Source organism: Bos indicus x Bos taurus, chromosome 26 (assembly GCF_003369695.1).
Source record: "Bos indicus x Bos taurus breed Angus x Brahman F1 hybrid chromosome 26, Bos_hybrid_MaternalHap_v2.0, whole genome shotgun sequence".
NCBI lineage: Eukaryota > Metazoa > Chordata > Mammalia > Artiodactyla > Bovidae > Bos > Bos indicus x Bos taurus.
The window spans coordinates 38780543-38808483 of NC_040101.1; the positions used below are offsets into that span (position 1 = coordinate 38780543).

General features: G+C 39.4%; 1 protein-coding gene across 2 annotated transcripts; it reads right to left on the reverse strand.

The window, feature by feature from the left end:
* Positions 1–27: 27 nt before the first annotated feature.
* On the reverse strand, positions 28–27941 carry RPP30 (ribonuclease P/MRP subunit p30). Of its 2 annotated transcripts, XM_027528694.1 has the most exons (11): positions 27826–27941; positions 26290–26345; positions 25691–25747; positions 24444–24518; positions 21553–21624; positions 15681–15770; positions 6560–6676; positions 5978–6007; positions 5530–5567; positions 5087–5166; positions 28–570 (listed from the first exon to the last, which is right to left on the reverse strand). In XM_027528694.1, the coding sequence occupies exons 1-11, from the start codon at positions 27905–27907 to the stop codon at positions 464–466; spliced, it is 804 nt and encodes a 267-aa protein (XP_027384495.1). In that variant the 5' UTR covers positions 27908–27941; the 3' UTR covers positions 28–463. The 2 variants fall into 2 exon arrangements, 1 of the variants encoding a protein (XP_027384495.1); XR_003508838.1 differs by lacking the exon at positions 5530–5567 and having other exon boundaries at positions 551–570; positions 5087–5287.

Here is a 27941-nt window from a genome sequence, read left to right on the forward strand (position 1 = left end):
GCTTAAAAGAGAAGATCAACTAAAAAGTCAATCCTTTAGCAAAGTTTTAATAGTCCTCAAAATAATCACTTTTTGAGCAGTAAAACTAAAAAATAGTAAGTCATATATACCAAGTGAAGCTGAAAAGCATGAACTTCAAAATGAACAAGAAAGATTTTTAAAGAGTCTCTTGTATTGAAAGATCTTACGTATACCTGCCATTTATCACTTAATGCAAAGGATAAACAAACTTGTCTTTGTTTTTCTCCTAAAATATATTTAAATTAATGTACGGGGACAGTCTTTTTTTTTCTAATGTTTTACTAGGTTTTGTTATTTTAATGGCTTGAATATAAGATTGCTTTTATAGACTAGTGACATCTGGCTCCAAGTGAAAACAGTGAATCATACGGGGGTTCCGTTTCTGTTCAGAGTGGCTGATGGACTCTGAAAGGGGAGTGTTGACTGAGATGGACGGTTCTTTTCAGCTCTCACACTTGGCTTTTTTGCAGGCTGGAAGAGAATCATCATCTTCTGATGTCCGAGGTTTCTTCACCGTGGAAATAATTCCAAAAGCAGTTTTTCTAGTTTCTATAAATCAAACAGGGAAACCAAAGTGCTTAAAGTTAAGATATGATTTAAAGAGGTGGTATAACAAGCATCCCCATGTTCAGTTCAGTTCAGTCACTCAGTCGTGTCCGACTCTTTGCGATCCCATGAACTGCAGCACGCCAGGCCTCCCTGCCCATCACCAACTCCTGGAATTTACCCAAATTCATGTCCGTCAAGTCGGTGATGTCATCCAGCCATCTCATCCTCTGTCGTCCCCTTCTCCTCCTGCCCCATCCCTCCCAGCATCAGAGTCTTTTCCAATGAGTCAACTCTTCCTATGAGGTGGCCAAAGTACTGGAGTTTCAGCTTTAGCATCTTTCCTTCCGAAGAAATCCCCATGTCACTTACAGCATGAGTAAATGATAAACCTGTATGAACTGCTGTGAGTGCTGATGCCATTTACTACGATCACCTTTACCTGCCCCTAGCTTATACAAATATCAGTATATTATTAACATCTAGTTCATTCCAAAGGGACTACCCTCAAGGGTAAAATTACAGGGCAAGTTATCTCCAACGGTCTGTCTCTAATGGCATCTCATGTAGCCAGAAACCAAGTTTCAGAGGTTGGGGCAGCACATGCGTAAAGTGTGGTAGAGATGGATGAGCCAGGATAGCAAGTGCAACAGTCAGCCGTCCTGATCCATGGTGGTGTGTGTGCTCACTTCATTTTATGGTACAGACCATTCACTATCTGTGTCCCTCACTAGATCATGAGTGTCTGTCTGAAGAATCCATCATATTATATGGCCAACATACAGCAATGCCTGGTTATTTAACAAATGTTTAAGAAATACTTGTTGAGTGAATAAAGAATAATACACATGGTTATTGATCTCTTTTGTGTTGTTGACAATGGACAAAGAAGAATGGAAATTATTAGATGTTTAGGTCAGGCTGGCAGCAGAGTTCAACTTCAGTCTAGCTAACTTCTGCTAAAAATGTACTAAGGGGCCAGGCACTGTGTTATATACAGAGGATTCTGAGAAGCCTAAACAGTGCTTCTTTCTACCCATACTGACAGCACATCAGGGGCAAATATAATAGTATAGTAGGAATGGAGACCCCACAAGAAGTAACCCTGCCTGGAGGAATCAGGACGGTATCACAAAAGAAACAGCACTATCATAAAAGAAGGAAAAGAAAAAGGAAAGTTTTCCTTTGCAAAGATATGGAGAGAGAGATAAGAAAATAATACGTAGGAGACAAGATGACTGGTGTAAAGGAGGAGTGTGAAAAAATCAGGGGAAACAAGGCTGGAGGGGTCGTTTGTGAAAGGTCACAGTGCCACGAAGAGATTTAAACTTAGTCCTTAGGAAATGGGGAAGGATGAGGGAGGAAGCAAGACCTTTTGGTGACAAGAGATAAAATCAAAGGGACTTGATAAACACAAATTTAATTAAGACATTTCATGTAATAGAAAGTAAAGTCATTTCTAAAAAGTTAAATATTACCTTCTCACTTATCAAGATTAATTTACTAAGTCTACTAAATTTCTGTCAGTTATTTAAAAGCATTTTAATTTATAACAGGGACAAAACTTCTCTCAAGGTCATTACAACAGCAACATAATGAGAGAACCTCAAAACAAACAGAAATTGCCTTAAATTTGCATTTCACCAAGAAAAATGTTACAGATGTCTATTTTATCACTATGATTATGAGTAATAGTCTAAAAATCAGCAGAATAAATATAAAAATTAAATTGTGAAAAGCAGTTAACAAAAATGTTTGTAACAAAAAGGATTAGTTTCAAAATTATTTTAGTTCTATGTCAGAAATATTTTTTTTAATCACATGAACATTTACTTCTTAATCTAAGCCAACAAGATTATAAATCACTGAAAAACAAGATTTTTATATAGTTACTAAAGTAACTCTTTTAGACCCTAAACCTCTTTTCTCTGTCTTGACCTTAAAATTGCTATTCACTGGCTGCTAGAAGCCCACAGGACTCATCTAACTTTGATTCTTTATAGCAAGCCTTCCAATGTGGAGAAGGCTTTCAACTCTTCTGTTTTCTAGGTATCTACTCCTGCACTGTTTTCAACAATTGCTCTCATGATAGGGTTTTCACACCCTCTAAGAATTAACCATCGTTTGGTAGTGCTTCTGTGCAGTGGTGCCCTTAAATGTGGCACTCAGGATGACACAGGTGCCAGTTGGGTCTTACCAGTACAGAGGATGACAGTGAGGCTTTGAATCCTCTTGCCTTAGAATAGAGTAATTCTTTTCATGTAAACTTAGGCTGTCACTGTTTCCACTGTTTCCCACATCTATTTGCCATGAAGTGATGGGACCAGATTCCATGATCTTAGTTTTTTGAATGTTAAGTTTAAGCCAGCTTTTTCACTCTCTTCTTTCACTTTCATCAGGAAACAATGGAAGCAGTCAGAGACTATTTTCTTGGGCTCCAAAATCACTGCAGATGGTGACTGCAGCCATGAAATTAAAAAGACGCTTGGAAGAAAAGCTATGACAAACCTAGACAGCATATTAAAAAGCAGAGACGTTACTCTGCCAACAAAGGTCTGTCTAGTCAAAGCTATGGTTTTCCAGTAGTCATGTATGGATGTGAGAGTTGCACCATAAAGAGTGCTGAATACTGCAGAATTGATGCTTTTGAACTGTGGTGTTGGAGAGGACTCTTGAGAGTCCCTTGGACAGCAAGGATATCAAACCAGTCAATCCTAAAGGAAATTAGTCCTCAATACTCATTGGAAGGACTGATGCTGAAGCTGAAGCTCTAATACTCTGGCCACCTGATGCGAATAACTGACTCATTTGAAAAGATCCTGATGCCGGGAAAGATTGAAGGCAGGAGGAGAAGGGGATGACAGAGGATGAGATGGTTGGATGGCATCACTGACTCAATGACATGAGTTTGAGTAAACTCCGGGAGTTGGTGACGGACAGGGAAGCCTGGCATGCTGCCGTCCATGGGGTCACAAAGAGTTGGACACAACTGAGTGACTGAACTGAACTGAACCTTAGGTTGAATTAATAATCCTAGTATCCCACCACACGACTGTCTCATTGATCCCAATGTCAACTAAAACCACGGGAACTACAATTTATCCTATAGATGTGCTATTAATTCTACAGGGACAGAGCATAAACTAGGACTGTCAGGGGCACAACTAGAATGACTGGGAATGCTATTAGAGTCCACAAGACTTCTTTTAGTTTAGCTTCCATAAAAACCTAGCTTTAGATATAGCTTATGTTGAATACCTGAGGTTCTTGAAGTCAAGAGTAGATCTTCATATTTTTCCCTATTAAATTTTTAAAATTAGTTTCCCTTCTTTGTCTTAGTCTGTTTTAGACCACTACTTGTTACCCAAAATCTTGATGATACTTAAACGTTCCCTTAAGATAGACAAAAATAATGGCAGAACCACCAGTTTGAACTATTTCCTAATTTCAGAAAATCTTGATAAAAGTTCTAATGTGGTCATTCCCAGAGCTTATATGATGGGACTAGGTTATGTATATAATAAAAGAATCTCAAACTAAAAATGTTGAAAACAAAAGCAAAATCATCTAATTCGTGGTAAGTCAATACAGCAACCAGTTCTGCCAAGCAGAAATCAGATCATTAAAATCCAGACATAGTATACAAGCCCTCAGTAACTTAACTACTCTTTTAACCTAGTCTTAACTACTCTTAAATAACTTAGTCTTTATGTATCAACCAGTTCTGAAGCTTAACACGCATGTGGATAGTATCAAGTAGACTGCTTCCTGACCATTACCACTACTACTAAAATTTACAAAGAGAATGCAGATAAAAACAGCAGATCAAAAGTACACATTTTTTTCCTTTTAAAAAGCCTCTTTTTCATTCTCCAAAGTCCTGGCATATCAAACACTTCTAGTTCAACTTTTATCATCTGATGAATAATAAATTCAGTGCCTTCAAGCAGCAGAATTAGGGTAAGGAGGTAGATATATGTAAATGAAATGTGAGTTAAAAAAAAAAAAAACGTGAAGTCTATGCATACTTGAACATGGAAACAAAAAATGAGAAAAGAACCACAAGATGTAATAAATGTGCAACGTTGTGATCTGAGTTTGCTAGCTAGATCTTTAAAAATGTATTCGGTGCTTTTGTGTTCCTCATCAATGGCTTAACATGTATTTTTCACTTTTCACTTCTCTCAATCAGTGATTTTCAGCAGGGAAAGCATGTCCCTCTGGAGAAGAAAGGGCAATTAGAGGCCTATCAAAATGTAGGCAGGGATACATATGTAGAGCTTGAAAGAACGCATTCAACACTCAAGGCAAAGTGTATTCATTCCACACACTACAGAACATAAAGCCTGAAGTGAAGGGCAAGAAAAGCAATGATGCACATGGCTAGTGGGTTCAGAAAAGATGATTTTAAAGGAACTCTGAGGGGCAGGATAATAAAAGTTGATATGGCTCAGCTGTTTGACAGAAATGACTGGCTCTTAACATGACCACTCTGATTCTGTTGGAAAAACGTGCTCACCTCCATGCAGAAGCACTGCCCGGCAGTTGGTGGACACTGCGGCCTTCGCATCACTTTCAGACAGCCCAAACAGCAACCCTCTGGGGGTCGTTAAAGATTTCAGCCCAGAGTCAGCCGAGGACACCAGACCAACAGAAACATAACCAACAATGCCAGCTGCCCTGGCACTGAGAGAGACACTTTAATTTTACAGTTCTTAGCCTAAATGGAAAAAGCATTTGAGAAAAGACTCATTTAACTCTAAACTTTTACTCTTCCCCCCTTTTCTACTTCACCCTTCATCCAGAAAACAAAAGGATAAAGCACTTTAAGCCTGATGTAATTTGTTTTTGAAATTCTTAGTTGATAGACTTATAGTTTTAAAACTCTTGTTAAAGTTTAATATACTAAATTCAAATTTCCTAAAAGAAAATTGCAATGACTTCTTATTCAGAAAAGGATACAAGTTTGCCACATCGTATGGGCCTCTTATTTCTAAAGGCTAAAATAAAATGAACAAAAAATAGATATGAGAAAAGTTATTCATAACATTTCAATGACTTCATCTGCAGTAAATAGGATGCTTAAGTATCTAAAAATAAGGAAGTCAACTGCATAAATTTAAGTCGTTATAATTTTGATGGGTTTCTTACATTTTTGAAAATATAAAAGATCCTTGAAAAGCATTTTACAACAATATGAAGGAAAGACTATTTATATAAACAAAATTTGAAGCCCCAAAAGAATGGGGATAAATAGGGATAAAATTGCTCTTCAGCAATTACAATGAGCAAATGAAGTTAAAAATGAAAACACAACCTTTTATTACATTACTATTTTAATTTCTACCCTAGAAACCTTTTAGTTTTAAACCTTGAAAAGTGAAAACAAAGTACTTAATGCCAGACTTACCCTTTCTGCAGCACTAGATATAATTACATTCTACAAAACAGAAAGTAATCAACATTAATCTTAGATAAATGTGGGAAAAAACTGAAGAGTCTTACAATACAAATAACCAGCAATCAAATTTTTAACATAAACACCAACTTCTTCTTAAGATAAGGTACATAATTAAAGTGATGGATGAAAGACCTCATGTCAAACTAAAAGCAGCCTAAAATAAGAAACAGAACAGGCCTTCCCAACAGATCTTAGGAAAGATGAATCAGTTTAAAAAACTAGTTGAAAAGGGCATGTAACCTTAATTCAACTCAATGATGACAAATAATTGCTCTCCAGACTATTCTTTCACAGGAGGTAAATGGCCAATTCTTTACTGAAAGATAAAGACTTTCAACACATCTTCCCCACTTCGTGTTATTTTTCCCTAGAGCATTTTTCTTTCTCTTAAGACCTGCAGAGCCTGTTGAAATGGTAGAATTTGTTCTTGGGCCTTGAGAACTTTTTGCTCTAAGGATCAGCTGGATAACCCCAGTATATTAATAATAAACAATCAGATTTGAAAACCATCCTAAAATTATGGAACCATACCTTTCCTTTGCAGACCTGCATCAAATTGAGGGCATTGGAAATTGTGTACCTTCTCATCGTAGAGTCTTTGATAGCAGGGCTATAGAGAAGTTCAAAGCCCACTCCTCGGTCAATTGCCTGCATGGGAAACGAAGAAGAGAAAACTGTTAAGGCTAACACACACTGTCTTACTTTATTTTCACTGAACTTCCCTCTCACTTCCTTCCTCACCCTGTCCCTCCTCGCCTAACTCCTGCATGTCCAGGTATAGCTTTGAAAAAAGGCATATTTGTGCCCGGATGGCACCATCCATGGGAGAAAAAAAGACCTTTGGCTCTATTTGGTCAACAGAGTTTATCTGAGCTGTGGGGAAGCTGACTTGATATAAAGAGCCGAGGAGAGCAACGTCCCAGTGGTGTGGCAGAAGGGCTACTACTCCATGAACGATCAAAAGGAAATCGGAGACGTGTTCCCTACATGCAGGGTAGACTGTCTGCAAATGCAGTAAACCAACCAAGTTGATCCAAGAATGAAGAACTCAAAAACATCCTAAGAACAGGAGTAGAAGGCCTCTAGGGTAAGTGATTTAGTGTGAATATGCTGAAGGAAGAAACACAAACAGCCAAGAAGTGCTATGTGCCAGGCACTGTGCTGAGAGAGTCTTATGTATTTATTCAACACCCACAATGCCTAGAAAGCACTATGGCAGAGACAGCTAACTGTCCCGCTCTGATCTCCCCATTTTCTTTATTAATGGAGTCAGTATCTTAAGCGGGGCTCATGAATGCCCAGCAAAAACAAGGAAAGCAGCCTGCATCCCTGACAATATTGCCCAGCTTGCAAGCTTGGCCTTCTACATGAGAAAAAGAAACTTTCTTGTTTAAGGTGTTCTTAATAGGGTGGAATCCACAGGTATCCACAGGTAACACCTTATTTAAAAATTTTAGATAGATGAAATACAGACTCATTACCTGAGCTCCTGCTTATAAGACGATTTTAATGCGAACTGCCTTAAGCTCATCAACTGATTGTTCAGCCTGGAAGAGGTGGCAATGGGACTAAATCCACCACTACACTATTCTGCTTCCCTGAAGAGTGATTTGCATCTTCATCCATTTACAAGAGAGGGGTTTCAAGCCAGCTGTGCAAGGGAATGGTGAGCAAAAGCTTACATGGTTCTTCTCTTCTAAAAACTTCCAGGTTAGTGGGGGAGACCATCAAATAATTACACAAAAATTAAAAACTTCCACTGTGCTAAGTGGAGAAGCAATGGCACCCCACTCCAGTACTCTTGCCTGGAAAATCCCATGGATGGAGGAGCCTGGTAGGCTGCGGTCCATGGGGTGGCTAAGAGTTGGACACGACTGAGCGACTTCACTTTCACTTTTCACTTTCATGCCTTGGAGAAGGAAATGGCAACCCACTTTAGTGTTCTTGCCTGGAGCACCCCAGGGATGGGGAGCCTGGTGGGCTGCCGTCTCTGGGGTCGCACAGAGTTGGACACGACTGAAGTGACTTAGCAGCAGCAGCACTGTGCTAAGTAAAGTCAAGGAGAAGTCTAGGTGTAGGTGAGGAAGGACTTAAATCAGTTAAACAGCAGAAGAGTGAAGCACTTGCGCAAGGCAGGCTGCGGGGAGGGGTATATGAAGAGGCTCTAGGGTTGGAGGGAGTGGTGGAGCATGTGGAGAAGGTCAAAGGCTGGGGAGGAGAGAATGAGAGACCTGTGGTGGGAGTGGAGGCTAGAAGAGGATGGGAAGGGCCAGCAATGCCGCTCTTTAGAACAGAGACAGAATTAATCTTAGTAGCCACACAGAGCATCTACGGATTTTCTCATGGAGGTGATGACTGGAGTCACAATGGCTGCAGTGGTCTTTTGAAGGAACAAAGTAAGTAAAGCAGGCAAAGACCAGGAGGTAGATGGGCTGAGACCTGTCCAGCTAGGACGGCTGGAGGTCTATTCCTGAGTGTAAAAAGTAATGCAAAAAATCTGTCTTCTGAACACAGACTTCTTTTCTTCCATCCCCTAATCTTCCCTTTCCTCTTCTTGCTGCCTTGAGGTGCCCAGATTTTATTTTAGCTTCCCTATATACCTGATCCTAGTTTAATTAGCATTTACACCCTGTCTTCCACACTGCAACCTCCCCCTCTCTCTTTTTCAGACAGCTTCTTCCTGCCCCCAATTCTTTGTCTTGTGTTGATTATATCTGGGAATGATGTCTGTTATGATATTCTTTGTGGCACAAAGATATACCACATTCTCCCTATCTAGCTTGGACATTTGGAAGCTGGCATCATGATACTTCTCAGTAACACAGAGCTGTTCTTTTATATAAAAAGCATTTAATACATTAATATTCTGAGGGAATAAATAGTAGCTTATGGAAAAGAGGTCATATGATAATGCTGTTCACTATGGATTATCCACCATAAAAGAAACCAGGGTTAACTTGGCAAATTGAAATTCACAGACAAACCAAATCATGTCTTTCAACCATATTCTCAACTATCCCCCTGGCTGTTTCTCTAACCAAAACTACTAATTAGCCAAAGAGGCTTACTTACATGTACTTCTTTTCCTCATCCCTCTAGCTGCTGAACTACAGTACAGGTCAGTAAGAGGAGAAATAGAAGATGCAGGTGACACACAGAACTAGGTGACCAGGTCCCAAAGTATTCTTGCTTCTCCCCCACCTCCCGCCCCCCTGGGGACCAGAGCAAAATAAAAACAACTTTTTTGGGCGTGGAGAGGGTTAATGGACATAATTATCCACTTAATTATTTTTTAAGGAAAAAGTTCTGATTCTGATCTTAGTACATTAATCAAATTCACTTTTAAAATGGAAAGAAAACTCAGAAACTGAAGATAATGTGCTACTGAAGGCTGTGAACACTTCTTTCACAACACTTTATTTAAAAATTTTAGATAGATGAAATACAGACTCATTACCTGTGCTCCAGCTTCCAAGCCCATTTTAATGTAAATTGCCTTAAGCTCATCAACTGATTGTTCATAACAGCCTTGTCATAAGAAATGCCAGCGCGTGCTTGATTAGCTTTTGTTTGCATCTCTGACCAAAGGTTCTGGAATAAGCAGATATTTCTCTACTAATGAGAAGTAAGTCATAACGATGCTACAAACCAAGAGCAGGTGTGTGACATGTGAAGAGAGGTAGTGGTGGCACAATCCCAAGAACTAAAGCAAAGCTTAAGAGAAAGAAGAGAGAAAGAAAATAGGGGGCTGATTACTGGGACAATATACAGATTCCCTGTTTATTTCCTAAAAATTAGTTCCTTACTGAATTGCAAAGGAGGACACTCTTGGTGTATCATTCTTGAGACAGGTAACTCGTTCATACGATTCACTATCAAGTAACACAAGAAAGCAACAAAGAGTCTTAATTGTCTCTCTGCCCCTGTTTGCCCCACCCCCGTCTCCCATAATCACACTTATTCATTTCTTATGTCTTTTCCCAGAGTTTCTTCATACAAATATAAGCAAGGATGAACAACATCTGCTTTCCTTTTTTACCCCAAAGATAGCATACTACATTGCGGTTCTGACGTGAAGGGCTCTCCATGTCAGCTCCTACCTTCAGCACTGCTTTAGAGCTGCAGTACTCCACGGCAGAGGTAAGGCATGCTTAGCCAAGCCTCTCATAGCTTTGAGTTGTTCCAGTATATCTGTAGAATAAATGCTAAGGTGGGATTGCTGGGTATTACAGGTTGAATTGTGTCTCTTATGAAGGTTATGTAGAGGTCCTAATACTCAGTATTTAGGATGTAACCTTATTTGGAAACAGGGTCACTACAAATGTAAATTAAAATGAAGTTTTACTGGAATAGGGCGGACTCCTATTCCAGTATAACTGGTGTCCTTACAAGATGATGACCACAGGAAGACATAGAGACACGCGGTAAAGACAGGCAGAAATCAGAGCTATGCAGCTGCAGGCCAACGACCACCAAAGACTGCCAGCAAATCACAGAAAGCTAGGAAGAGACAAAGTAGGATCCCCCTACTGGTCTCAGAGGGAGCATAACCCCATGTCTTGATTTCAGACTTCCAGTCTCCAGAACTGTGAGTTGACGCATTTCTGTTAGTTTAAGCCACCCCATTTGTGGTACTTTGTTATGATAACCCCAAGCAACTAATACACTAGGTCAGAGGGTAAAGCATGCATAATTTTCATAGCTGTTGCCAAATTATCCCCTCCCTCATATGGACTGCTCCACTTACACAGTTAAAATCAAAGTATGAGAACCCTTGCTTTCCCACAGCCTTACAACCATGTATCATCAAACTTCTGGGTTTGTGCCAATCAGGTGATTTTTGATGTGAATTTCTCTTAGCATGATGAATTTAAGCATCTTTTCATATGTTAACAACCTATTTGTATTTCCTTTCCTGAGAAATGTCCTTTTCATATTCTTAATCCATTTTTTTGGATTGAACATCTCTCTTTTTTAAGCTTATCAACTTCTGCATGCATGCTTAGTGGCTCAGTCATGTCTGACTCTTTGTGACCCCATGGACTGTTGTCTGTCAGGCTCCTCTGTTCATGGGGATTTTCCAGGCAAGAATACTGGAGTGGGTTGCCATGCCCTTCTCCAGGGGATCTTTCCAACCCAGGGATCAAACCCAGGTCTCCCGCATTGAAGGTGGATTTTTTTACCATCTGAGCCACCAGGGAAGCCCTATCAACTTCTAGGAGCTCTTTATATATTAAAGAGACTAGCCATTTGTCTATGACATAAGTGAAACTATTTCCACCAGTCTGTCATTAGTCTTTCCACTCTGTTTCTGATGGGTGGTGGTGTTTTTTTTTTTTTGCCACACAGACATTTTTTGATACTGCCAAGTTTGCTGGCACTGCTCCAAGCATTAGATCCATAAAGTACTTAACACATTTAGGTTCACAGTATGTGTGATGAAAAATAAAGTTTATAGAGCAGTTACACCCAACTCAAGGATATATGGAAAGATTCCTGGAACAACCTCATTGCTTCAGATACTATTTACTGGATTTCTTTCAGTGGGGACTAATTGGACCAAGAAGACAAATGGATTAGAGTTAGAGAAAATGCTGAAGGGAAAACTTCACAAAGAGAGCATGAAAATAGCTCAAAAAACTTTTAGTTGTTGTTCAATGGCAAAACACTGTTTAAAAAAAAATCAAAATGAAGGTGAAGATAGGTGTTGCTTAAAGAAAATTCTTCTCAAAACCTGAATTCATAAAGATATTGTAAAATATGAAATTACTCTGTGCTTAACAAAGAGCTCTGCTGTAATTTTAAATAACATTTCTCAAGAGGAAAATGACAGCAGATTTAGAATCAAAGCTTGAGTACAAATCCCAAGTTAACCTTTGAGAGAGATGTGTACCTGTTGTGAGATGCAAGCTACCTGAGTCTCAATTACATCACCTGCATAATGGAGAGAATTCACATCTACCCCACCTTAAAGCTGTGGGCTGAGAGCAAGTGTGAGAGCTTAAACCTTAAAATGCTATTAGAGGTCATTTGGTTATCCAAGAAAAGGAGCTGAATTCAACTTTCTTGAAACCCAACTATAATACGATAAAATGATTCTATTACAAGTTACTTAGACTTTAGAGGAGGTTTGTAGGAGATTCTAGAGGGAATTAACATAACTGAAATTATGGTGCCGTAAGCATGTGGTGAAGATACCAAGAGGGATGAAAGCTGCTAAAAATTATATATAAGGAATGCTTTGGTATGTCTTAGCTCCTGGGCCCTGCTTCATAATTGCAACCTTCTTTTACTTCTTAAAGCTGTATTGAGGGATGATTGAAAAATATGATGTATATATTTAAAGTATATAATGTGGTCATTTGATATACAAATACTCTACATCAGGGGTGCCCAGGCCACGGACCAGCAGCAGTACATGGCCTCTTAGGACCCAGGTCACACAGCAGGAGATGAGCGGCAGGCCAAAGTGAAAACATCTATCCCCTCCCCAAGCCCCGAGTCCACGGAAAAATTGTCTTCCAAGAAAACAGTTCTTGGTGCCAAAAAGGCTGGGGACCATTGCTCTACAATGTAGAATGATTACCAAGATCAAGATAATTAACACAACCATCACCTGATACAGTTAACATTTTTTTCTCCTGTGGTGAGACTGCTTAGGATCTTCTCTCAACTACTTTTAAGTTACAATACTGACTATTACCTACGGTCGCCCATGCTGTATATTAGAGCCTCGGAACTAGTTCTTTTTCTAAGTGAAAATCTGTACCCTTTGACCTAAAATCCCAACTTTCTGAGCTGATAATTCTCACATGCCTTACAGCCAGGAGGTCAAGACTAATGAATTAAGTATCTTACTGCTCATTTTTTTTTTTCACCACTCCATCCAAACTAAGATCTGTACCCAATACTGTGATCCTTATAAACCAAGCCAACAACTTATCATGGTCAAAGACAAATTCATTCTAAGGGCCAAAAGAGCATGCAAGGACCAAGACTTCAGACTAAATTGTTCCCCACGTTCACTACATCTTCTATATTTTCATGGGGAATGTATTTCCATACTTTAAGGATACAGTTCCAAATCCATAATAGGTATAATTACCAGGTATAAATAATATACACACATCTATACAACTACTCTTTACCCTGTACAACAAACTCAGTAACTTTTATTGTATCAATATGCTTCTAGCTTTTAAATTTAGTTAATTTAACTTTTAATTCCAGTTTCTCTTAAATGAAAAAGAGGTGAATGAAATTAACAGGGACTCTTCTGCTTCCTGACCAATTCACACCGCAGCCTACTTATACACTAGACAAAGACTAAAAATAAGGCTGCACAGCCTTCCCTCCACTCCATCATCTAGTTTTTATTAAACAACATATGTAAAATGTTCACACCAGATTTTAAAAAAAGCAGACAGTGTGTTAAATACTGCATATCCGTCTCACTTGTCAAATTTTTACTTTTCAGAATTCTTACATTGAAAAATGTGGGAATGTGGCCAAAAATACCCATCAAAAAATAGTACCTTCCTGACCTTACAGATGGAACTGGAAGGTGGGCTGTCCTGGGGCGTCTCCTCCTCATGCCCCAGTGCCCGACTCCTCTCACTGTGGAGGCTGCCAGCTGAGCCCTGACAACAGCTAAGGGTTAATGGCTTGCAGGATTTGCTTGTGTTCCCTAAGTTGCACCTTGACAATATGAAATTAGATGTATACTCATTCAACTGAAAATTTTAGGGAGGACTCATTAAAGAGAAGGTATTGGGGTAATTAAGAAAAGACCATGACACGGTTGGTGCTTCCTAGAAGCTTACAATCTGGGTTGAACAGTAGGGCAGGTTCATAAGAAACCAATAGACATCCCCAAAACTGCCACTGGGTAGCTTAGCATTGTTGTGGGATGAGAGGAATTAAGTGCTGTGAACTGCTGTCCATTCCACGGACTTGGCCTTAGCAGCACATGTCACTGTCTCCTCCCAACCAAGAACACAGTATTGTATGTGGGTTTACTCAGGCAAAGTCATCTAAAAAATGGCCTTCCTTGTTCATCAGGGTAAAGAGAACAGTAAAGAAGTTGAAAGTTTAAGAGCAACTTATGGGAAATGCCATTTACATGTAAACTGGAATGGCAAACTGGAGCTGGTAAGAAGCCTTGGCAAACTTCTGGAGACAAAGCCTGCTCCGCAGGGGAGGACCAACACGTGAGGCCAGTAAGACTGTCACCACCTCAGGTACTCTGTTAGTCTGAGCTTTCAACATGGTAGCTAGGGCACATCGGAGGTCTCACCCAATGGAAATCAACCTGGTCTGTCCCAACCCTGGGTCTGAAGAGCTGTACAGCTTCTCCTTGCCTTCATTTGACCATGTTTGACAAGTGAGCTGTTAAAACAACATAGATTTCCAATTCTAAAATGTGATGATTTAGGGCCTTTTTTTAAAAGTGTTTACTCATTTATCTATAAGTACTGGCAAGAACGTGGGGAAACAATGATTTGAGCGTGTTGTTATACGTATGTTCAGTATATTCTCATTATTAATCAGCACAGAGCTGTTTAATAGCTTTTCCTTTAAATATATAACTCTAAAATTTTGAATACTTTTCAAAATATTACTCTTGAATGCTTTACAGTAGCATACATTCAGGGGTAGAACATAAGCCATCTTCAACTTTTTCCACACAGGATTCAATTTTTCCATACCATACAGATCAATTTTCTCCTCTTTACCGTCCCTGCCTATTCTCAGCATCAAGCCAGCTCCTTAGCAGCAGAGAGGGAAACAAAAGATTCTCCAGAGACAAATGAATAGGGGAGTTACCTATCCTGAAAAAAACCCATAAATTTTTAATTTTCCAATTCTGACAGGGTTGGGTATGTAATCTAGACTGTTAAACCTTTTTTTTCTCCTTCAACAGCACTTTTTGAGAATGGGAAACAGCTTCAGAAGACTCTGTTCTAAAATAGCATCCTGACTCTTCCCAGGATCCGGTTGCCAATGCAAATAGTTGACAGCTGTGCCAACCTTATAGCTCCCAATGTGAAGCAATCTCACTTTCATGATAGAATAAGACTTATAAAAAGGTGTGACAGATGGAAGATAATGAGTAGAAGAAAATGAGAAAGTATGTAGAAAGGTAACGAGAAAGATTCTATAGAAGGAGACAACGTGGGGTCACCTTCTTTGGTCATTACAAAGCAACGCTGGCTCTTTGTGTGAGCCGGCACACCTCGGTGCAGATTTTAACTGGGCACAGACTACGCCTGTTGTGCTTTCCATTCCCTGCCACCCCACTCCCCTTTCCAGTTTGCTGCTGCCATGAGAACCCTATTTTTTCCCTCCTCCTTTCTTGGCTTCTCTGTCTCCTTAATATGCAACATGCAGTCTGTAAGTGTCCATTATTATTAGCTATCCGCTTAGAAAATTTCCTGAGGCCTTTCAAACACACCTTGGTAATTTACTAGTTATTTTTTATATTAAGCTTTCTTTCAGCCTTTAGTCAGCTTGCACAATAAAATCCTTTAAGTTGTCTATTTATTACCAGCCTTTGATTTTTCCCCTCTAAAAACACGGTTTCCTCTGCCCCTTTCCCAGCATGGTAACGCACATCTAGAGATTCACATAGAGAACAAAGTGTGACACTTACCACATTAATAGGGGGTCTTTTGAAGTAAAATGGTAGCTTCTCCGTCACAGTTATGCAGACTAAATCCACATCTAAATGTGTACAAGCAACCTGTCAAGGAGAAAACACACGTAAAACCAAAAGCAAAACTGGCACATGTTAAGAGTGTGGTAGGGTCAAACATGCCATAAAGAAATGCCAATAGATACGGCTCACTCAATGGACACCGCAGGGTTCTGTGTTCAATGCATCCGTCCGGTTGCAAAACCAATGGTTAGCCATTCACATTTGGTTTGAATGGTTTAGCTGCAATCCAGCTGAAGTAGGGTGGTATGTCTACAGAACATCTCAACAGACATGGTCCAGAGACCCTCTAATCCACGGTCAGCTACACAAGGAGAGGTTGCTAAGAGAGGCTCAATTTCTGGAAGGTTACTTCAGATTGTTCCAGAAAAAGGAAACGGTTCTGATATCCAAAAAAAAGCAAAGCTAAAAGGAACGTATGCATGGTCCACTTTCTCCAGAAATTCTTTATTTTTGTGCCAGCAATTGTCCCACATCTATGGGTCCGATCAGTCTACTGAGTGGTCAAAGAAACACGTGGCACTACCAACAGCATTTTGTTCAAATGCTGATAGAAACGAAGCATCTCCACAAATGGTCAAAGGAGAACTGTTGTAAATCAAATGATTCTGAATGCATTTTTTTAAACTGTTAATTTCTCTCCTTTCTTCTCATTTTTGCTATTACTTGTTGACACTCTGCATTTACTTCCAAAAGAGATCTGAAACTGCTTATAAAAAAATACATGCAAGACAAAAATAAACGGATAAGGAAACGAGGATAAAAGGAAGAACAGGGAAGGAAAATAAAGCTGAGGAGTGGTTACTAGCTTAAAAGTGCAGGCTAGAAGCTGCACATCCGGCTCTCATTTTGCTATTATTTGATTTAGAGAGAGAAAAGAATTGGCTCTTCCCCACCATGACAAAAAATAAGCCTCACTATCAATGCCGGTATAGTCAGGCTTGATGAACAAATTCCAGCTGCCAGGGTGCCTGTGCTGGCAATCTAACATCAGTGGCAATGACCAAGAGAAACGGGTCGAGAGGGTGACAATGCCCTGCAGGGTAGGCTTGACCTTTAGCGATGACAGGACAGGCACATCTTATACTTTTTCTTCAGAATCCCTGCTCCTCTCATTGCTACCCCCACCTCAGGGTTCCAGGAAGCAGGAAGTGATCCGAGGCTGCCTGGCTTTAAGATAGTCTCAGTAACTTAGTAAGCCTGGGAAGTAATGCTGCTCTGGCAGACACTCGGCTCATAAAGGACCTGTCCCATCCCAACTGCTACAGCTGTCTAACTTTTTTTTTCAATGACTTTTATAGTCATTGAAAATTTGCTAAGAATGGATGAGAAAAGCTCTGAATAGCAGGTAAAACTAAAACAAATTCAGCTTCTGTTTGCCATTTTTACACTATCAGACTGGCAAAGATCATAAAGTTTAGTAATATACTGGTGACACAAGAACAAACAAACGGACTCACAGGGTTTTCAGAATCAGTCTCGAAAAGCATTTCGGCAACAGGTATCAAGATTTTACATGCACACATCAGCGTATTTCACCTATAGGAAGGTATCCTACAGAGACCAGAAGTACCTATAGGAATGTATCCTATAGAGACCGGAAGTCTGTTCTATAGCTTTATACCCTATAAATGCTTCAGGATATTAGTGAAAGAACATTTGCTGCAGTACCAATCACAAAAGGTTAGACACGAGTAAACATTCCTCAATTTTACTTAAACAAACAGGGTTGCTTTACACAATAGAACACGCTGACTCCTTCTATGCACCGAGGCACCTCTCAAATGGATATTATGGAACTACTGGCAGGTGAACAAAGCAAGGCGTCAGGAAGGCAGGCAGGAAAGGGAGAGGGGAATGAAGAAGGACTGGGTGAAAATACTCCTGAAAAGGAACCCAAGACCTTCTGACTGTGGTTGCCTCTGAAGAAAAGGGACAAGGCGTTTTAAGTAGGAGGATGGTGTACTTTTCAGCGTACACCTCTTTGCACTCTTTGAATTTATTATTACAAGCACAAATTATTTTTCATTTCAAAAAGCTGATTCATTTCTTAAAAGCCTGTAAAACATTCTTCCCCAGCGTAAAGCTAAATTAGGTTACTTGATTATGTATTGCTCTTTTTCCCCAGGGTTAATTTAAAGAAAATCCCCTGTGTTGGTTTAAATACATGCATTATAATAAATCTTCAGTTACAAAGGACAGCTCTACTTGGCACCTTAGACTTAAAATGTCTCAAACCGAGTTCTTTTGTTATTTAGCTATTAATCCAAATGTTCAACTGATACACTTAGGTAACTATAAAATAAGAGCTAATGTTTAATGTTCACATTATAATGAAATACTTTCTAAATCATTAAAAATGATTACATTATGTCCAAATACTTGTGATTAAGAATTTGATTATAGTGGTTTTGGCAGGTTGTATATGAATTCGTATCAACTGTTCTTAATCTTCCTCTGGGCAAAGACTCTTATGAGGATTTAAGGAAGGTATTCCCCAAATGGTACATACACACATACATTTATCTTTGATTTTATGGAACAAGGAGAGTAAGAGGGAGAAGGTTCAGTCTCCCCCAAATCCTTCATGGATGTCAGATTGGTACATCCTGGTGTTTTATGCAAGGAAGAGCCAGGCTTGCCAGTGAAAAGAGATGTCCATAAATGGATCCTCCCAACCTTTAAACCCATGTTTTAAAAAAAAAAAATCCTCCCCTGAAGAATTTGCTTAAAATGGAGATTACCAGGCCCTACTCCCAGCAATCAATTCAGTAAGGAGGGTCTAATCACCTGCATTTCAACAAATTTTCATGGCAAATCTGAGCCAGTGCAGCCAGACCACACCTTAAAAGGAGCCTGGAAAGATCCGCCCTTTCGGTAGCCCCAGGTGTTAGTACAAAAATGCTCTGCAAAGGGTAAGGGATGGATTTTGGGAGCAGGAAGAAAAGAGAACTTCAATTTTCACTTATTTTTAATTCCTTCTCTTAAAATATTTTGTTCAGTGTGTGTATATTATTTCATAAAGCACACTGATATAATGGAGCATGCAAATAATTTAAAAGAAAATAAACACATATATTGGGGATGTAGGACCAGTATTTTTTCAAACTGATATAGTACACACTCAAAGTAGATTGGAGGCCGCTGGACTAAACAGGTTGAATTCTCCTCACCCTGTCCAGTCCTAAATGGGAAAAATAATGGGAAAGAATATGAAGAAAAATATGTGTAATTGAATCATTATGCCTCACAGCAGAAATTAACACAACAATCAACTATACTTCAATAAAATTTTTTAAAAATTCCTAAATGGCAATAACTAACTCAGAAGCTCCTGAAACTTCTATATAACTCTCTCTGCCACATTCCACAGCCACCCCCATCCCAAGAAGCCCTGGCCAATGGACTCAGCTTACAACCTTTCATCTTTGCCTTATCCCCTGGGGTAACTATAGAGAAAAAGGGTTTATCTATGAGATATCTTTCAGATACTCTGAGTGGAAACTAGTATGTTAATTCCCATGGAAACAACGCTATTTAAGGTGGTTAGATTTCATACTACTAATTGCTAACATGTGTTTAGGAATACTTTTACGATTCATTTTTGAGACCTTAGTTTTAGAATATCCTATCTACAGAGACACTTGCCTACATTCTAAATAATCAACTTATCAAACAAAATCACTTAATAGAACATAACCTGTTAAGCAACAAATTGCTTGCATTTGATCCAATTTCAAGCTTTACAATTATAAGAAAAATCTTTTTAAATGGATTTTCTATAGAAAACAAGGAGTGCCAACTTCAACTGAATCCTAAAGAATGGGTAAGATATGGAAAAATGTTCTGATTTTAAAAACTTTTTTCTACAGTCAATCCCAAACAAATACTCTGCCAATTATTTATAGCTTTTATCCATCTTCCAGAATATTTCTGACTCTTCCACCCACTATCATGAATTATGTGTTCATATTTCTGACCTAAAATTTGAGAATAATCTGAGGAAAACAGTAAGATAAATTCACTGTATCAAATTATAATGCATTCTAACACCATAGTCCTAGTTCTATGACACGTTACCTGAGGTTTAGAGCAAATCATTTAGCCTGAGCTTCAATTTTCTCTTCTACAAAATGGCGATAATAATAAGCATTCATCCCAATTACCCCTGGGCTGTTTTCTCTAATCAAATAAATGGCTATGGAAATGTAGGATGTATGCTCTTCAAAATCAATTCAAAACACAAGAGTACAATAAAAAATTAGGTATACTATCAACTTTTAATCTACATTATAACCGAGTTGTTAATATTTAATAAAAAACTAAGTTGCTGCTTAACAAATCTGGACATATTCATGTTTCTCTTAAGGGTTTCCATACTGAATCAGAATCCCATGTGGAACTTAAAAAAAACAGATACCCAAGCTCAACCCCAAAACCTGCCGAATCAGAATCTCCCATGGTGGAGATCTGAGCCTGCCTGATTTTAAAAGGTTCCACAGGGGTCTCTGATGTCTAAGATGCACTCGATCCTACTTTCCTTTTCTCTGAAATGAAATTCTAGAGAATTACTATAACTGAGCATTTCAGAAAAGAAGTCAGCAAAAAAGGGGAATTCATTGCTAACTTGTGCTGTTTCCCTGCATTAATATAAACAATGAAAATTGTGAGTGTACCTCAAAAACTAAATTTATCACACAGAAGTCTCCTTAGTCAACAGCTCCATCTACTGGAATAAACTTAGGGAAAATCTTCTTATAATTTTAGAACAGACTACTTAAAAATCGATTATGTTGTAAAATTAAAACATTAAAGACCAGCTCCGTAACACCCCTTTGGTGGATACACTTTTTGGTAGATGGCTATTTTCTTGAACTGAGACAAAGTCAACATTCCTTAATTTCTAAAAGCAGCTATATCTCACTTTACACGGTAAAACATATTCCTGAAAAACTATTATTACAGTTGATTTCTTTTCTCCTGTGATCACTAACAACTCCCAATGTGTTCTGTCTCAAGCTGACAAAATGTATTGAACATATACATTAAACTCTGCCTCCTAAAAAGTCACAGAAATGGCCATTTGAAAAGGACAAAAGAAATTCATAAAGGTTCTCTTAAACAAAAAGGAATACCAGCAGACAGTTGATTCTGAAGGATATCTAGAAGACCATGATCATGCTAGCATACGGACCACGCCTCTGAGCACACAAAGGAGAAGCGAAGCAGAGAAGGACCTTTTATGCCACAGTAGAATCTCGTGCCTTTCTTCTGTAATACGCAGCAGCAAATAGCAAGGACAGAAACTGAAGTGGTAAAGAATCCACTTGCTAATGCAGGAGACACAGGTTTGATCCCTGACATGGGAAGATCCCACGTGCCACGGGGCAACTAAACCTGAGAGCCACAACTTCTGAAGCTGACTTGCCCTAGAGCTCCACAACAGGAGGAGCCACCTACAAGAGAAGCCCATGCAATACTAGGAAAAGCAGCCCCGCGCCCACAGGTAGAGAAAAGTCTGCACAGCAAAGACCCAGCACAGCCAGAAGTAGAAAAATAAACAAAATTATTTTTTTTTAAAAAGAGGAAAACTTGATGGACTCTCTTAGTATCAGCCCATCAAATATCTAGCAGAACAAACAAAACAAAATATGCCACCCAAATACACTCTCAGGCAGTTCCAGGACTCCACATATAAACGAAAAATCCTCAATGTTTCCAGATGAGATCAAACAGGTCATCTACAAAGGTACAACATCAGACTTCTTATGTAAAATAATGAGTACTATTTTCTTTTACTGTTACTTACATGAAAAAGTTTTTCTGTCTTTGGAAAAACTGCAACAATATCATACAGCCGGACTCTTGAAGAAGTTGCTCTCTAGTAAAATGAAAAGAATGTTACCGTACAGGAACAACACAACAACAAATGCTTATGGGATTCTGACTAGTGTCCTGGCTGCACTCACATTTCAATCTTGTAATACCTATAATCTGCCACTGACATTTTTGCCTTGCTTTGTATGTTGACAGAAAAGACTTTCTCAGCACATAAGACTCCAGTTATCAACACCCATCTCATCAATCATCTCTCCTTCCTTCCCACATTATCATGCTTTACCTGTATATCAAACATTTTGTTTGAGACACAAAAATCAAATTAGACAGCTCCTGCTCTTATAAGCTAGCAGAGGAGCTTGACAGAAATTGACTGAGCACCTGCTATATGTAGGGCACTAGGGATACAAAATCATTTAAGGCATGTGTCTGCTTTCAGTGGAGCTTATCATTTTTTGGTGAGACGAGAATTATACATGACTAAGTATGACGTGATTAGGTTCACGATGAGAATACTGTTAAATACAAATTAAACTGCTGGATGTGTAAGAAAATAACCAAGAGCCCTCCGACAGAAGGAGAGAGATTTATCAGTTAAAGATTATTTATAAAAGAAAGTCTCAAACTGATACTGTATGTGTATGCATGTGAAAAAGCTGAAAAAATACATATTCAAGTTTACAATCACTGAATGATGAGATAATATGTGCTATTTCTTCTTTCCCTTTGGCACCTTTTAAATATTTTACCTCTTATTCTGTAAAAAGAAAAAGCAAGATAAAAATTAAAGGAGGAAACAGAACGGGTGAAGAGATGCAGCAGGTACTGGGCTTGAGCAGCTAAGCAAACCCACTGGGCAGATGCATGCCAAGACAGGGCAGGTTCTAGGTCTCAGAAAAAGTCAGGATCCAGTACTCTTTTCCTCGGCTTGACACTCCCACTTGGGATAGGGACTGAAAGGGGCCACCAGGATGTTCATGGTAACGAGAAAAATCAAAGTCTGTGACCATAAAAAGTCACTTCTATGTCTCCCCAGGCTTAGAGAACTGGAATGTAACCTGCAGCTATAAAAAAACCCCAAATTTGATTTTTCATAATTTCTTTAGCAATGCTAATTGTTAGAAAGGAGACCAGCCCTTCCTTATTTACTCCTTTTCTATGAGAGAGGAGGCCATTCCAGCTAATGATGAAACAGCTTATGTTCTCAGAGATCTCACTCTCTCCCTCCCTCACTGATTCATCACATCAGCACCAGCTATTTGCAAGTCTCCATTTAACAAACAAAATCTAGACAGCAGGTTCTCACCAGCATCCCAAGCCTCCTGTTCCTCCATGGAGTGAAGTTGGTTAAGCAAAGTTAGCAGCAGACACTGGCTGTATTTTCTCATAGCCCAATCATTCCCATGGAAATGGCTTTTCGTAAGGCAACCAATGACCACCATGTCATTAGGGAACTTGCCTGTCCAAGACACGTTTTAGCCCTTCTCCTCAGGTACGCTGACGTTGCTCACCCTTCTCATGTTCCTCATTGTCCACCTACTCCTCAGATGGCCCGTCTCAGTCTCCCATCCTAGCTCACCCTCTACTCCACCACTGAATACAGATGTTCCTTAGGATTCTGTCCCAGACCTTCTCCTCCCATATTATACTTTGACCAGGGAGTCTCATCCATTCTCATGAGTACAATTACTCTCTACAAGGTGACCACTTCCAAATGAGTATCTTGAATTGCGGTTCCTCTTCTGAGGGCCACGTCCTTTTTTTCCAACTACTCATTTGACAAGCTCCACTTGAACTCTTGCGGCTTCTCTGGTGGCTCAGTTGGTAAAGAGTCTACCTGCAATGCAGGAGACCGGGGTTTGATCCCTGGGTTGGAAAGATCCCCTGGAAAAGGAAATAGCAATCCACTCCAGTATTCTTGAGTGGAGAATTCCAAGGACAGAGGAACCTGGTGGGCTACAGTCCATGGGGTTACAAAGAGTTGGACATGATTGTGACTGTCTTTTCACTGGAACTCTTACAAGAACTTACTGTGTCTCAAACATGATGATCTGACACTTATTTCTCTTTGTATGTTTCATCTCAGGAAATGGTACCATCTACCTATCTGGCTGCTCAGGCCAAAGCAGGGAATCACCACCTTCGATCCAATCAACATCAAATCCTGTCAATCCTCCCCTCCCCCACCTTCCCTTATCCTATCCTTTATCAAATCCCTTCCTTTATCCCCTTTGATCCATTCTCTATAATGCAAATCTCATAACTGTACTCCCTTAGTTAAAACCTTCAAAGGCTTCTTCTAATTGCTCACCCAGACCTACATTTCTAACATCATCCTAGGTTAGACAGCTCATCAGGCTCAACTCAACTGGCATTTCATTTCCCACCATGCACCATGTTTTTCTGGGATTTAGAATCTTGCATAATTTATCCTGTCTGGGGGAATATCCTCTCCCTATCTGGCACCAATAACATTCACTGATTTGTATGGCCACAGTTTGAACATCAGCTTGGCCTCCTGTTACACACTCCCAGAACATTCCTTATTTACTATCTCCCACTTTTTAAACATTTTTCCCATTTTCCAAAGGATTATGTCTGTATTACTCATAGCAACATCACCAGTACTCTATGTCTGGGTTGTGTAAATTCAATGAATACCAGTCACTGGAAGACTCTTTAAATCTTTAAAAGCTTTAATCCTTATACATGTGTCATGAATAGAAGAGACTCTATTATACCATGTGAATTCTGAGCTAAGGAGAGCAGTCAAGTGTCATACACTGGGGGTTAGGGAAGATGTAAGAATGAGGTGAGTTGAAAAGCAAGTGTTAAGACCAAGAGAGAAGAAAAATAACTTACCAACACGTTACAGTGAGACGGATCCGAAACGATAATTGTTAGTCTAGTTAAAATTTTAATTGGTTTTGATTTTCCCTGTAATAAAAAAAGCACAAAATACAGATGACTGATTTTCCTCCTTACCAGTGGAAAGTACTCATTAAAAGGTACTAACAATACAGAATAGTGAAGATCAGTAAAACCTAGCCCTAACTCTCAAGGAATTTATAATAGAGGTATACTTTGTTTTATTGTGTTTTGCTTTGTTCTGCTTCACTGATATTGCTTTTGTTTTTTTTTACAAACTGAAGATCGGTGGCAATCTTGTATTGAGCAAGTCTATTATGATGCGTCATTTTCCAACAGCATTTGCTCACTCGCGTCTCTGTGTCACATTTTCATTTTTCTCCCAATATTTCACATTTTTTTCATTATTATCATATTTGTTACAGGGATCTGTGATTACTGATTTTGCCTAAGTCCTAATCACTAGACTGCCAGGGAATTCCCTGATCTCTGATGATACTATTGTAATTGTTTGCAGTGTCAAAGACCACACACATGTCAGACATTGAACTTAATCTATTGTTGCAATAACAACAAAGGATTGAGAATATTATATAAACTTTTAGTTAATAAAGCAGTGGCAGGGTATGAGAGGACTCACTCCAATTTTGAAAGAAGATTCACTGTGGGTAAAATACTATCAAACAGTGTTGCATGCTACAGAGAAACTGTACTGAGAGGTTTCATGCAGCAAATTCATCGTTGTCTTATTTTAAGAAATGGCCACAGCCACCCCAGCCTTAGCAACCACCACCCTGATCAGTCAGCAAGCTTCAGCATCAATGTAAGACCCTCCCCTGGCAAAAAGATTATAACTTACTGAAGACTCAGACAATGGTGAGCACATTTTTAAGCAGTAAAATACTTTTTAAAATTAAGATAAACATTGTGTTTTTTTAAGATATAATGCTGCTGCACACTTAACAATGTAAGCATAAACTTAACATGAATCAGGAAACCAAAACATTCGTGACTTGCTTTAATGTGGTAGTCTGGAACCAGACCCACAGCATCTCTGAGGTATACCTGTATAGCTAGAGAAAAAGAGATGTACATAATGTTTCATGGAAAAACTAAGTCTTCATGGAAAGGTAAGACTGGTAGACAAAGGAAGGGGCAGTGCAGGTTAGAGAACCAAACGTATGACTGGGAATGTCTGAACTGGATGAGTACATATTATGTTTCTTAAACAAAGCACTTACCTGTACAATTGGCAAAGTTGTAAAAAGTTCAGAAACAGCTACCGGTTTTTCAATTTCCTATGACAAATAAAGAATAAGTTTTCAGAAAGCTAATTTCTAGCATGCAGAAACCCTAAATAAGCTGTGTGTATGTGCATGCATGTGTTTTTTAATGAAGAAATTTGAAGCCGAGTAGGACAGGAGAACATCAATGGAAAGGGAGGATGAACAACAATTTTTTAGAATGAAACAATTTGTAAGGAACAGTTGTTGGTCTAAGGAGAGATACACATATTTACTAGTATGTTACTAGTATGTTCGGAAGGGCAATCATTCAGTAATGAGTCCATGACAGTAAAATAAAAAAGATTAAATATTGTGATTACAGTTTAAACAACAACAATGCACTTTTAAAGTTACTTAACATCAAACCAACTTTAAGAATCTTTACACCATACCCCAGCACTTCACAAAAAAGTTATCATTTGCACAGATATGTATCAGCTCAACTGTTAACATATAAAATAATGCACAAAGAGTGCTCATTTGTAGCTTCCACATTACCAATACACACAAAATAATTATAAATGCTGGTTATTATTGTCAGAAATCTATTTTACCTGTTTCTTTTCCTTAAATTCAACAACATGATTGATGGCAACAACTGAATAGCCCACTGAAAAGAAAAATTGAACATTCTTGTCAAATACAACAACCTCTTTTACACATAAGCTCATACCAATTCATGTCAAGACTACAAGGTAGAAGAATGGTTATGAGTATGGACTCTGGAGTCAGATTTGCCTGTTCTCAAACCTGAACATTTCCACTTAAAAGTTACTTAACCTTAAGTTTCAGGTTCTTCATCTGCCAAATGGTGATAATATCAGGATTCATCTCATACAACTGTCATGAGAATTAAGATAACACGCGCTGGATGTTTTAGAACAGTGCCTGGCACAGACACAGGGCTTTGTTTGACTTTGGTGATGTATTATCAGCATGACAACAAAGACCCTTATCTTTGCCTATCTTCTTTCAACCATTATTCTTTTTCGTGTCCCTATGTTCATTTTCATCTCATCAAATTTATACTTTTTTCACTATCAACTTCATTCTTACGTTGTTGTCATTTTTTTCTGTTGCTTTTTACCCTTTCTACTTCTTCAGAGACCCTTTTGCTAAGGAGAAACAGGATGACCACTAATTCACACCAATGTCCACGTTCTCCTTTGAGCTACCCACCAAGAGACTGAAAACTCTCTGAAGCCAGGGCCTGGCTTTATCAGCCTCAACACAGCACTGCTCCGGACATGTGGACTTCAAAAATATGTTTAAATCATGACTCCAATCTTTAAGCTATTTAAACACCAACGGTGACGACAGGATATTAATATTAAAAGATAACGCATATTAAGGCCAAAATAGTGGTCTCCTCCCTCATCAGTTTGTCCAAGGTCCTTTTCTTCCTCTCTCAAATATTTACTGAGCATCCATTACTTAACAGACCCTGAAGAAACCTTTTCTTTTGAAACCCTTCTATCCCCACTTAGCAGTTGCGATTCACTTCAATAATTTAGATGAGGTCTTACCTCTCACGGCTTTTGTTTCCCCTGGATTCAAACAGGAGTAACATTCTAGCCATTCTGCTCTCCTCCCACCTTCCTAGAAAGTCCTCCGCCTCCACTTACTCTCCGTGTAAATAACATTCCAACACTCTGAACCACATTCCCCCCTCCCCATTCTCATGGCCCCCACAGTACTTCTGCATCAGTTTCCAGCATTTGACAGCATCAGGACAATGTCAAGAGACGCAGGAAGGGGCGATATAAAAAGCACTCGTGTAGGTGTACACTTGGGAGCCCTGTTTTCTTCTATCCATCAGCTGTGAGGCCCATGCAGATCCCCCGCCATGTCAGGGCCTCAGTTTCCTCAATTCCCAAGACAGAAGGAGCTGGACTGGGTAACGTCTCCCCAGTGCTTTCGAGTTTCCCGCGGGTCAGAGCAACACCGCAGGGGCATCAGTTTCCAAGGACACGCCGGAGGCCCCAGGACACCAGAACTAGGCCCGCCGGGTCTCTCCAGAGCATGGCTCTACAGCCTAGGGACAGCGAGACAGCGCAGGCACGGGGGCCCGCGAAGCCCGGGAGACTCACGGTGAGCAGCGTTCTCCACGAGCCCACGCAGCGCCTTCAGGTCGGAACCCGCCCGCAGGTCCAAATCGGCAAACACCGCCATGCTGAAGTCACGTGAACCCTGGCGCCGGCGCAGC

Coding starts and splice junctions, on each gene's coding strand:
- RPP30 (XM_027528694.1), bottom strand. CDS start 27,907: ATGGCGGTGTTTGCCGATTTGGACCTGCGGGCGGGTTCCGACCTGAAG. Junction 25,748..26,289: donor AATTTAAGGAAAAGAAACAG/GTAAAATAGATT, acceptor TATTTGTCATAG/GAAATTGAAAAACCGGTAGC. Junction 6,008..6,559: donor TGCAGGTCTGCAAAGGAAAG/GTATGGTTCCAT, acceptor TCTGTTTTGTAG/AATGTAATTATATCTAGTGC.